Source organism: Mesoplodon densirostris, chromosome 14 (genome assembly GCF_025265405.1).
Source record: "Mesoplodon densirostris isolate mMesDen1 chromosome 14, mMesDen1 primary haplotype, whole genome shotgun sequence".
Classification (NCBI taxonomy): domain Eukaryota; kingdom Metazoa; phylum Chordata; class Mammalia; order Artiodactyla; family Ziphiidae; genus Mesoplodon; species Mesoplodon densirostris.
Genome location: NC_082674.1, coordinates 59257628 through 59270267, shown reverse-complemented (window position 1 = coordinate 59270267; position 12640 = coordinate 59257628). Strand labels below are relative to the sequence as shown.

General features: G+C 39.8%; 2 protein-coding genes across 14 annotated transcripts in view; one reads left to right on the top strand and one right to left on the bottom strand.

The window, feature by feature from the left end:
- AAK1 (AP2 associated kinase 1) overlaps nt 1–12640 on the top strand; it is a 179450-nt gene that overhangs the window by 130744 nt on the left and 36066 nt on the right. For 8 of the 13 annotated variants that reach the window (XM_060117890.1, XM_060117897.1, XM_060117895.1 and 5 more), the window contains exons 16-17: nt 759–863; nt 7887–7982. The exons of 1 other annotated variant lie outside the window; for it this stretch is intronic. In XM_060117890.1, coding sequence (XP_059973873.1) covers nt 759–863; nt 7887–7982 — 201 coding nt within the window. The remainder of the gene's footprint in view (nt 1–758; nt 864–7886; nt 7983–12640) is intronic. 4 more of the 13 variants (XM_060117898.1, XM_060117896.1, XM_060117891.1 and 1 more) reach the window with 2 other exon arrangements.
- LOC132502078 (large ribosomal subunit protein eL36-like) lies at nt 1309–1662 on the bottom strand. Its single transcript, XM_060117902.1, has one exon. The coding sequence runs from the start codon at nt 1660–1662 to the stop codon at nt 1345–1347; it is 318 nt and encodes a 105-aa protein (XP_059973885.1). The 3' UTR covers nt 1309–1344.

The window sequence follows — 12640 nt, the reverse complement described above, 5'->3', positions numbered from 1 at the left end:
CTGGGAAAATTCTACAGTATGATACAGTTCAAAAAAGTACCTCAGTGTAGACAAAAGCACAGGGTAAAGGAATGATCAGAACGGAGTGAATGATACGAACTTTGACCAGACATTTTAGCTTTATAATTTTATAGACATCTTTTTAAAATCCATACACTTCTTGCCTTTTTTTTTTCTTCATAGGGCATAGGATTGAAGTTTCTTTGACATTTATTGTCAACTTGTTTCATTGTTATGTATGCCAGTTATTGTTCTAGGCTGTAAACAGAAATACCTTCATGTGCTATTGAAAACTAGTATTTTGCACCTGATTACGCGACTCCCAAGTTTTAAAATTCCTGTCACTGTTCTTGTTGTTCAACTGTTGGCTTTTACATTGAGCCATTGTCATTGTGCCTGTCCCTCATAGCATCTCACTACTGCCATCTCTCTTCTCTTTTGCTCTCATAACTACTTTCAACATGGAAAACAGATCATCAAACTCATTAGGATGATGTAGAAGATAGAGTGAAGGCTGGAGGCATTGCGCTTTGAGTAACGTGCTCAAGCTTTAGAGCTTTAGACTTCCTTTCTTTCCTCAGCTGTTTCTCAGTTACTGCAGTGACTAGACAAGGACCTTTGAATAGCCAAGGTGTTGCCATAATGCAGTAAAATGAGTCAAGTCTAGATGTCGGTTTGGAGGGTGCCCTTCACCCCTGGCCTGTGTGTGCATCATGGGATTCTGCTGGGATGAACCGAGCGGTATTTTGTCCCTCCAGGCAAACAGCCCGAGAAGCTTGGAGGCTCAGCTGAGAGTTTGATCCCAGGCTTTCAACCAGCCCAAGGTGATACTTTTGCCGCTTCCTCATTTTCTGCTGGAACTGGTTAGTATGGCGAACACCTGAAACTCAAGACTCATTGTTGTCACCTTCCCACTGGTTTCCAGTCCACAGATAACCCTAGCATGCCAGTGAGCCCCAGATCCTGGTGGTAACATAATTTTCTTCATTCTGAAGATTTCCCGTAAAAAGATCGGGATAAAAAAAGATCTAGAATCACTTTGAATTAGAATGGCAGGTTGATCTGGCAGGAATATACAGGATTTGTTCTCTCAAGTCCACATACATGTTTTTAAGCAAATATTTCTAAATTTCAGGAACATCACTCTGTTAATCTCTTGTAATTGCTTAGGTTCTTTGGAATGACTTGAAGAATTCTAAGAATTAGATGCTCTATCCTATATCTGAGTCTCTTCTAGGCTGTGTTTTTGTGCATGTGTGTGTTTGCTTATGGGGACAGGAAGATATCTTTTTTTTTTTTAAATTTATTTCTGAAAAAGTTTTATTGTGCACAGAGGGGAAGGGCTCAGTCCTTCTTGGCTGCTGCCTTCCTCATGGCGGCCAGGACATTGCTCAGCTCCTCTCTCTTCCTCTTGGCACAGATGTGTCCCCCCACCCTTTTCTTGATGAACTTGAAGGCCCGCTTGTCCTTGGAGACCTTGAGCGGCTCCATGGCCCGCCGTTCATAAGAGGCGAAGCCACACACCTCCTGGATCATGTCCCACACAGACTTGGTGTGCTTGGTGAGGCGCCCATGGCGGCGGCTGTGCCTCAGCTTGCTCACGTTCTTGGTCACCTTGTGGCTCCTGTTGAGGCCCACAGCCATGGGGTAGCGCAGAGCCATGGCGGCTGCTCTTTAATGGCTGCTGTGGCAGAAGCAAGATATCTTTTTAAACGAGACATTTAAAAAAATTCTAGAAGTAATAATAAAAACCTAATCTTCCCTTTTATTAATACATAATATACATATTTAGTAATTTATAGAAGAGCATAGAGAAGAAAGTTAAAAGCCCCATGATCTCCCCCTGAGAAATTAGCATAGGGATACCATTTGGATGTCTGTTAGTGGCATTTAACCTTTTTAGGGTCACAGATATCTTTGTGAATGTAAGGGAAGTTACAGATCTTCTCTTTCACAAAAATACATGTGTCCACAATTTTGTGCACGATTTTCAGCCTCAGTTTATGACTCTAAGGTACATTTTTATAGTCATATTTTAAAACCTAATTTTTTTTGCTTATAAAATTTGGCATGTTTCCCCCATATCATTAAAGAAGCTCCTCGAATATAACTTTTAAAATATCTACATTAAATTCCTTTATGTGGATACATGCTAATGTATTTAACCAGGTACCTCTTTTTTAAACATTAATTTGATGTCAATGTTTTACTGTTATAAATTCCTCAGCAATGGATGTGAGGTTTTGAATATGTTCTTAGTAGGATATGGAATTTGATATCCTTCAAAATTGATCTTTTTAATTATATTGATTAATTTCTGCTTTTAACTTTCCATATTCTTTCTTCCTGCTTTCTTTGGTTGTATCAGTATTTTTCTAACCTTGTAAATTTATTTCTGATTAGAACTTTGGCTGTTATTCCATAACATTTGCTATGTAACACTCTCATTATTTATTTCCTTATTTATTTATTTATTTATTTATTTTATTTTATTTTTGGCTGCGTCGGGTCTTAGTTGTGGTACTCAGAATCTTCCTCGCGGCATGTGGGATCCTCCGCTGCGGTGCGTGGGCTCCTCGCTGTGGTGCGCGGGCTTCTCTCTAGTTGTGGCGCGTGGGCTCAGTAGTTGCGGCGTGTGGGCTCTCTAGTTGTGGCGCAGGGCTCCAGAGCGCGTGGGCTCTGTAGTTTCAGCATGCGGGCTCTGTAGTTGTGGCCCACGTGCTCAGTAGTTGCGGCTTGTGGGCTTCGTTGCCCCACGGCATGTGGGATCTTAGTTCCCCGACCAGGGATCCAACCCGTGTCCCCTGTATTGGGAGGTAGATTCTTAACCATTGGACCACCAGGGAAGTCCCTCTAATGCTCTCTTATTCTCATTCTTTTCTGGATGTTTTTAAATTTTAATTTTTAAGTTTTGATTTCTTTACCCTAGAGTTATTTAGGATATATTTTCATTGCATTGTGATAATATGGCCTCTGCAGTTTTTTCTCTTGGGTATTATGGAGGAGTTTGTTATTCATTTTGTAAACGTTCTATGGGAGTTAGTAGTTTCCATTTCAATAAATACTAATCTACAACATGATTTTTAATGGAAGAACAATAACATTGTATTTAACATCCCCTTTGATGAATACTTAGGTTGTTACTAATTTTCACCACATAAACATTCTTGAAGCCAAATTTTTATTCATATCCTTTAAAATTTCTTTAAGATAGCTTTTAGGGGTTTATTTGCTAAATCAAAAGAGATGTGTAATTAAGGCTTTTGGTGCATATTTCCAAATTGCCCTCCAAGAATGCTATACAAATTTTATTTCAGTCAGCAGTGAATGAGTAATTTTCACCTCTTTTTCCCAGCCAGACCAGCTCAGAGGCTGTAGACAGAGGACACTGTTTACTGGCCATTTTAATTTCTTTTGGGATTTGTGTTGTTCATGTCCTTTTTTTTTTTTAATGTGCTGTGTTTATTTTGTTCTTATTAATATGTAAGAGCTCTTCATGTGTCATATTGTAAACGTTTCCCCCAGTTTGTGATTTGTCCTATGCAAGTATTATCTCATCTGACCCTCTCAACAAGCCTCCGAGGTTGCCACATCATCCCCACATCAGTTATGGTTGAGGTAACTGAGCACCGGCTAGTCTCTTTCCCAGGGTCACATAGCTAGTAAGTGGCAGAGCTGGGACACCGACCCTCTGGCTCTAGAACTCCTCTCTCAGGTTTTCTGCCTCATAATAAGGCAAATTTAATAATAGTGTCCTAGAAAATCATCTATAGTTTCAAATTTTTTTTAATAAAATAGAAGAATACATTTAAATCTTTTATAGTATTTTCTTTGCATACATCAATTTTATTGTATGTATTTGTGTTTCTCTTTTTCTTGGTAACTCTAGCTAGAGATTTGCTGTTTTATTACCTTTCAAAGACAACTCTATAGAACTACTCTTTTTCTGTCTTCTAATTCTTTATCTTTTGCCTTTATCTTTTTGATTACAGTTCCCTATTTTTCTTAGGTTCACTTTTGCTGATTTCAAGAAGAACACATAGTAAAATTTTTTTTAATTCTTTAAAAGAAAAGTATTTAGAGTTTTTCTCTCAATATAACAGTGATTTTCATCTGGCATGAGAGTGGGGAGGGAGGCTAATTATAATTTCCAGGAAGACTATTTCGCAGAGAATCTACTATTCTCTTGCCTCTTTCTTGCTCCAGTTGCCCACTCCACCCCAGCCTTTGAGGATTACACTGTTATTGAGAGTGCTTTCTAATAGCTGTGTGTTTCCCTTGTAAGAAAAAACTCAAGTTTTAACCATATCCCATAAGTCTTCATATGATGTTCTCATTGTTAATATTTTGGAACAGGCATTGGAATTATTTGGAAGGTGTGCTTTTTAATATTAAATAGTGAAAAATTTTTCCGTGTTACTTTTTATTTTTAGCTTTGTTGTCTGGTCTATAATTTTTAAATTGGTTTTTTTTTTTTTTTTTTTTTTTTTTTTGCGGTACGTGGGCCTCTCACTGTTGTGGCCTCTCCCGTTGTGGAGCACAGGCTCTGGATGCACAGGCTTAGCGGCCATGGCTCACAGGCCCAGCCACTCCGCGGCATGTGGGACCCTCCCGGACCGGGGCACAAACCCGTGTCCCCTGCATCGGCAGGCGGACTCTCAACCACTGTGCCACCAGGGAAGCCCTAATTTTTAAATTTATTGGTATTTTGGTCTGGTTGAAAGTGCTTAAAGTTGGATATGCCAAATAGTTGACCAAATATACCAAATGTATAAAGCATTGGTCATTGTCCTTGAGATAAAATGTCACAATGATGACTAGTTATAGTGCTGGGTAGGATATAGTTTCCCTGGAAAGGGGGTCATGGAATAAGCCCTAGGAGGGTCTTCTTTGGCGCTGAATCCCAGCATTTAGTACAGTGCTTGGCTCAGTACACATTTGTTGAATGAAGGAAAAGAGTCGCTCTTTGCCAAAGGATAGGAGCTTGGATTCACCAGTGTTAATAACAGAGGTCCCTAATCATTTTCCATCCACTTCCAGTTTTAATGCCTAATTCTTTCTTATCATACATTTTATGTTTTGTGTTTTGTCTGTATGAACTGTTTTTTAAAGAGTTGTTTTTTGCTTTTATGTTTGCCTCTTTTCCCCTTAATGCTTAACTTTGAAGGTTGTAAATGGCAGTGTTTTTTTTTAACGGCCCAGCCATTAGAAAACACATATTTGAGTAGAGTTAGGACAATAATACCAGCGAACATATGTTGAGTACATGCTGCGTGCTAAGCCCACTGGGTAAGTGCTTTTATGTACATTATCTCCAGTGATCCCTCACAACAGCCCATGAGAGGCTAAGTGACCTGCCCAAGGTCATAGGTGGAGAATGACAAAGTAGAAATTTGTACCTGGGCAGCCCAGCACAGAAGCTGTAGTTATAACCACATCTCAGAAATCTTATAAATCAGTGACACTAAGCTTTTACAGGCATTACAAAACATCTTCATATTTTCCTCAATTTATCCAGCACTTTTCTATGAACATTTGGTATTTTCCCTCCGTTTGCATTTGTGATGTGAATGAAGAAGAATCTTCACTCTTTACAAATGAAATAAAATTATATCTAAATCCCAGAAATTAGTGTGTCCTCACTTGTACGAAGTTCAGGGTGGCACCATTTTCTCCAAGTTTTCTAATCAAGCTCAAACCGTTCACTGATTTGAAACCTTCTAACCAACCAAGGGAGGAGAGAAGCAGGAAATTTGGTAATGAGCTGGGGAGGATGACACAAGGGTTATCCTTAACATTTTTATGGTAAAAGCTGCAAAAATGTTGCTAAAGTGTGTTCATACGTTAGAGGAGGAACAGGCAGACAATTAAAACTCGACATTGTGCCTCTTTATTTAAAATACAGTAAGTCCCCTACCTATGAACGAGTTCCGTTCCAAGAGCACATTCGTAAGTCTAGGTACCCAACTAGCACAGTCAGATATATAATACTGTACTGTAATAGGTTTATAATACATTTCACACAAACGATACATAAAAAACAAACACAAAAAATAAAGAAAACATTTTTAATCTTACAGTACAATACCCTGAAAAGTACATACATACCCTGGCATACAGGGGCTGGCACCTAGTGAACAGGCAAGAAGAGTTACTGACTGGAGGAGGGAGAGGAGGTGGGAGATGGTAGAGCTGAAGGATCGTCAGCAATAGGAGACAGAGGGCAAGCTGCACGTGACAGTGTACGCCAGGCGCGTGAACTAACTTACGTGATTGGACATAGGAACGCTTGTTCACATCTTTGAAAGTTCTCAACTTGAAGGTCATATGTAGGGGACTTACTGTATTTTTCTGTTGATAAATTATGTACATTCATTTGCTAAACCCCAAGGAAGCAAGATTGAAAAACTCATGACCCCATTCCAAGAGGAAAGCATTGCTAACATTTAACAATATTTATGTCCATAGTTTTATTTCTTTGTACATACTTTTTTCAAACATGAATTATACTATACATTCAATTTCATAATTTGTTCTTTTTCTTTTATTATATTTCATTGTATCTCATTTTAAAATATTTCAGAGACAAGAGCAGAGATTTTAACCCTTCTCTTCCTCCACAGACTTTTAAAGAAGCTTAGTTAAAAGCCCACTTGAATGATATTCTTAAAATGACAAAATTATAGAGACTGGGACAGGAGCAAGGAGTGGGTGTGACTATAAAGGAGTACAAGGAAGTTCTTTTGTTTGATGGAATAGTTGTGTATCATTGTTGTGGTGCTTAGGCTAATTTATATGTACTATCAAATGGCAAGGAACTATAAACACACAAACACACACACACACAGAAATGTGAGTACATGTGAAAACTGAATAGAGTTTAGTTAACAGAATTGCCCTGGTGTCAGTGATATTGAACTATAGTTGTATAAGAACTTACCACTGGGGGAAGCTGGTTGAAGGGTTCACAGGGTTCTATGTACTGCAACTTCCTATGATTCTACAATTACTTGAAAATTACAAGTTTTTTTAATCCACTTTATAAAAGGCTAAATTAGATTTTAATTCAGGAACTAACTCATTATTAAAATGCAAGGTAAAGAATGGTAAAGTAGGAGCCAGGAGACCTGTGTTTTGATCCTGGGTCTGCTGGTGGACCTCTGTCTAGTCTCTTAACTTCTGGGCTTCATTTTCTTTTCTGGAAAATAAGAAAATTATGGTAGAAAATGCTGAGATCCCTTCAGGCTCTGATATTCCATAGGGTGTATAGATTTCTGTAAATCTATAAGTTTGCCAAATATAGGATGAATGCCAGTAGTATGGTAGATGTAGTCCAGAAGTTAGGGTTTATCTAACCTTCCAATAGGCAAGAAATCTGTTTCTGTCTCTTTCTGTCTACCTAGCACTACATTAGACATTTTGGTGATAGAATAGGACTCAGTCCCTAAAGGACCTCAAGAGGGAAATGGGCACATAGGAAGTACCTATACACATATTCTAAGTTACAAAATAGACAGAGTTTGTTTACCTACCAAAATGTGTGATAACGATAGTAGTAATTGCCATAGGAATTCTGAAAGAGATTACTGTAGACTGCAGTATCCAAGGAAGACGTGGAATTTCAGATGTACAACTATCCTACTTTTACCATTAATTGCATCTCAGACTACGTTGCAAGGACCAGATTGTACATCTCAGACATACTTTGCTATTACATTGAATTATATCCACTCATTCTTCTTTGTTCTGCCTCTAAATTTAGACTTACTCTGTAATTTGAGTTGGGTTAATAGATGGTAAATACATCTGGATTTACTTGATGTTTTCTGCTTTTCTCTTTTTTTCTCTCTCTTCTTGACCCTTCCTTCCCCTCCAACCAATTCCAGCTGAAAAAAGGAAGGGTGGGCAGACTGTGGATTCTAGCCTTCCTCTTCTAAGTGTATCTGATCCTTTCATTCCTCTTCAAGTACCTGATGCACCAGGTAGGTAAATAAAACTGATCTGAAGTTAAGTTGCCTCCCAGGGCTTCTTGAGAGTTCTGTTTTAAACACTCCATGAAGAGGACCTGAATTCCAAGACCTATTAATAGGTGCTGTTGTATATTTTTACTGTCTCAATAAGAGGGGCAAAATTCTCTTGTGGCGTCACTAGTCCTTAGCAAAGATAATAAATTCAGCTCAGATTATACCAAGTTGTATTCCACATCATATCAGTCTTAAGTTTCATATCCCTGTGTTAATGGTAATATAAAGGGCCTGTGTATCGCAAAGAGCATTAGTTCAGTGTGATTATAACAATGTGGGGGGAAACCTATAAGCCGATGACAGAAGGAACAAAATGCTAATGGTGTAGTATAATGATTGGATTATGAGTGACTTCCTGTTCCTATTTTGCTATAATGTGCTTTTATTTTTAAAAGATAAAAATACATAATAAAATTTGATAGGGAATGTGAGTCAGGAGACATAGGTTCCACTACCTTCCACTATCTGGGCTTCACTCTTCATCATCGAAATAAGTAGTTCTAATCTCCCCTACTGTCTGCTCTGTACCGATTTTTAAGTAAGCAGTCTAAAAAAGTAAGAAACGGTTAGTGTGGTCTGATTGATATAGCTTTTGCAACAATATCATTGGATGCTTTCCACTTGGAGCTCGTGAATGCCAAAGATTTCGCGCTCCCCTCCCCATCCTTTTGGGGGACGGGGAGCAGGATGTGAGGAACAGAAGCCGCCCTTTCTCTTCTTTTTCAGTCTCTTTGAAAAAGCAAATAGATCCAGCTCCTTAGAAACAGCTGACAGTCATTTTGCTGCTGATAGTTTTTTCTTTTCTCCCATTCTTACCCCTGTCGATTTCTTAAACTAGTAGTCTTAAACGAAAAGAATCTGCTTGGTTTTTCTTCTCTCCCAAAATGTCAAAGGGATTTATTTGATTGATTGCCTCAAGATTGGAAGTGATTGTGATGTGCATATCCTCTACTTACTAAGACAGACCACAGCTAGGTTACCAAGATGGTTTTTATTTCTTTAAGTAGTTTGTTGACCCTTCTAAGAGGAAGAAGAAATTTGCCCTGATCGGGTAGTATTGTGTAACTTTATAGCTTGCTGGACCTGGAGGTAGGTCAGAAATATCTAAAGTCACTAGGGAATGATTCAGGATAGGGTAGTTAAAGAAAAGAGAAGAAAGAATCAAATAGAGGTCCTTTTCTCTGTTGCATTCATCAGGTATGCCCGGCAGGGCCAAGACAGGCCAGTTTCAAGCAGAAGGCTAGAAAGGATGGACTGTAAACTCGAGCTGGGGCCCACTGGCTTCTTTTTCCTCCCTTTTGTGGCAGTCATAAAATCAGACAAGGAAAAAGGGATTATTGAGGCATTCTCCCTTTGGTACCCCTTTGGGTCCATGCCTTGCTCTTACCCAGATAGCCCATGGACTGCAGAACTGGAAGGGTGACCTCTTGGCACAAGCCAGAGGATGAAAGCATAAATCAAGACATGTCACTCCTTTGCAATCCAGTGAATTCTCAAATCACTGAGCAAAAAATCCAGGCTTCTTACCATACCTACAAGACCCTAACTAGTCTGGCCCTTGGCTACCCTTCTAACCTGAGCTCATAGCATTCTTCCCTTCAGTCTTTCCTCCAATCAGCTAAGCTAAGCTTATTCCCACATCAGGGCCTTTGCACTTTCTGGTACTCTGCCTGGAAAGCCTTTCCTTCTTGTCATTCGACATTTGGGTCTCTGCTTAATTGTTCTCTTCTCGGAGAGGCCCGACGTGGTCCCACAGGCACTGTCACTCACACCCCCTGGCTTTTTTCTTCATAGCATTTATCATGACATGGTCTGTTTCTACTTGTTCATTCCTTTTTCTCCACCAGAATGTCAGTGTCCTGAGGGAGGGAACATGTCTGTCTTATTTACCAGTGTACCGTTAATGCTGAGAACACTGCCGGGTGTAGCTGGCACTCAATGAGTATTTGCAGATTAGATGAATAAAGTAAATGAAACCTGAGGCCGAAAGGCTTTTGGCAGCCCCATTACCCTCCATTTCCGTCCCCAGCTACCAAACACCAGACTACTATCTCCATAGCCTTCCGTCTCTGAGTCCGCCAACCCCTAGCCAGGCCTCCTTCCCACTCTTGAGGGGGCATAAACAGAGGCACAGCCCACATGTCAGGAAGCTGCCAAACCCTGGGATGAAAGTAGTCGCTAAGCTCAGCAGATCGTTCAGCTCCTCCTTTCATCATGCTCTCCAGAATTTGGGCTACGTATGGCATGTGACCACTGTGTCTTTGATTACTTTATTTACTATTATATGCCCAGCCTGTAGCACATTCAGTTAATATAGCTCCTTTATCCCTGTATCCTTCCTCAGCACCTTGGAATGCCCGAGTGAGGAAAGGGCCGAGAGTTTACGGTCTCTGGTACCTTGGCAGACTGCAGGTTTGTCTCCTGCCCATCAAAGCAAGCAGTTTGTCACTCCCTCCACCGGTGGTGGACACCGGTCAGGTGTGTCGGTTGGTTGGTTGGTTGGTTGATTGGGTTTGCATACATGCTTCCCTCCCACACTCAGCCTTCCTGATGGTGAGAATCATGGAACCTTAGTCTCCTGACAACTATGCCTTTTGTGACTTAGCATTTTATTTTATGCTTTTTAAATGTTTTCACATATGATTTCCTTTGAGCCAGAAATAATACTGACCGGTGGGTATGTCCAGTAATCTCTCTCTTCGTGAGTAAGGAAGTGAGGCCTTAGTGCTGCTGTGACTGGGCTCCTTCCTCTTGGTGGCTCACAGCACCCACACAGCGAGGGGTCGTTTGGGGACAGATCCCAGCTCAATAAAGCCTTTGACTAGAGAGCTAAATTTAAGGGTTAGGGAGATACAAGAATGGATTTGAACTTGTAAGAGCCTGGTTCTAGCCACTTAGTAGCTAAGTGATTTTGGTCAAATCACTCAAACCCTGTGTTCTCCTCCTCAGCATTGACCATAGTAGAACCTACCTGCGGACTGGCTCGTGTGGCTCAGATGAAATCATGTATTTGAAATTGCTTTGGGAACTCTGAATTAGTATAAAGATAGGAAGTGCTATAACAGCTTTGGTTCCAGGCCCTTATTCCCAGGGGCGCAGTCCTAGTTATCAAAAAGTCTTAGCAATGGTATTTTTGTCTTACAGAAATGAAACTTGCTCTTAGGACCTATGACCTTTGCACAACTAAGAGCCATCAAAGTAGAACTCCTTGATATTAGCAATTGTTAAACTCTAAGTGAAGGGACACTGGATAGTTGGAGGTGTTTTTCTTTCTTTTTTAAGGAGTATTTTTATTTTCCAAAGCATTGTAAAACAAAATTTCTTAGAAAATCTGGCATAAAAAAATCACAGCCGAGCATTTGTGTGCTCATAAACTGCCACATGAAGCCTAGCTCTAGTGAGCCTCCAAGTATTTCACTGATGCTCATATGCTGTGTGTTCATTTATTTTGCCTTTTATTTGTATGAGGGAACAGATGAGCTATAGGTGGTATCAAAGGTTTAAAAAAATGGTAGAGAAGATTGAGGAATGTTCTCTGAACACTGGTGGAAAGATTTAATCATTTTTAAAAATTGTGATAAAGTATGTGTAACACAAAATTTCCCATTTTAAAGTGGACAGTTCAGTGGCATCAAGTACATTTATATTGTTTACAGCCATCACCACCATCCATCCACAGAACTTCTTTTCATTTTGCAAGATCGAAACTCTGCCTGTTAAGTAATACCTCTCCGTTCCTCTCTCCCCCCAACCCCTGGCAACCACCGTTCTACTTTCTGTCCCTATGAATTTGACTACTGTAGGTACCTCATATAAGTGGAATTACACAATATTTGTTCTTTTGTGACTGGCTCTTTTCACTTAACATAATGTCCTCATGGTTCATACATGTTGTAGCATATGTCAGAATTTATTTTTAAAGCTGAATAATATTCTGTTGTGTAAAATCCATCTGTCAGTTGACACATGGGTTGCTTCTATCTTTTGGCTACTGTGAATAATGCCTCTTTGAACGTGAGTGTGCAAATATCTCTTCAAAACTCAAGACTCTTTGAGGTACATACCCAGAAATAGAATTACTAGAACCGGTGGTAACTCTATTTTTAAATTTTTGAGGAACTGCCCTACTGTTTTCCACAGTGACTACACGTTTTTACATTCCCGCCAGCAGTGCTCAGAGTTTGAGGAGAAGATGTTGATAGCAACCCCTTAATACTGACCTTTCAACATCAGTGTTCCACAAGACTGAGCAAGAATGCATTAGTTGCCCCGTAAGTGCCACCTCCTAGAATTAACAACTGTTTTAAAAAAAGTACTTCTTGGCTTATGGCACTCCGTCTTCTCTTGAAAAGTAAGCAAGAGAAGCTGTGTTTTCTCAGTGCTTTGTTGTCAAGATAGGCATTCCTCTCAGAGCTATTTGCTTGGCATCTCCCTCACTTCCAATTGCTGTCTTGTGATATTTTAAAAGTCCAAGGTTGATCAGAGTTGTGTCTTTACTCTGGAAAGTTTTTCTTCCCACAGATTCTGTTCTCTAAAATGGACTCGGAATGGGTCATGGTGGTTGACTTTTGATTCCAGCTTGCAGATGTCACAGATGGTTTAGTGTCTGGTTTCTC

Coding starts and splice junctions, on each gene's coding strand:
- LOC132502078 (XM_060117902.1), bottom strand. CDS start 1,662: ATGGCTCTGCGCTACCCCATGGCTGTGGGCCTCAACAGGAGCCACAAG.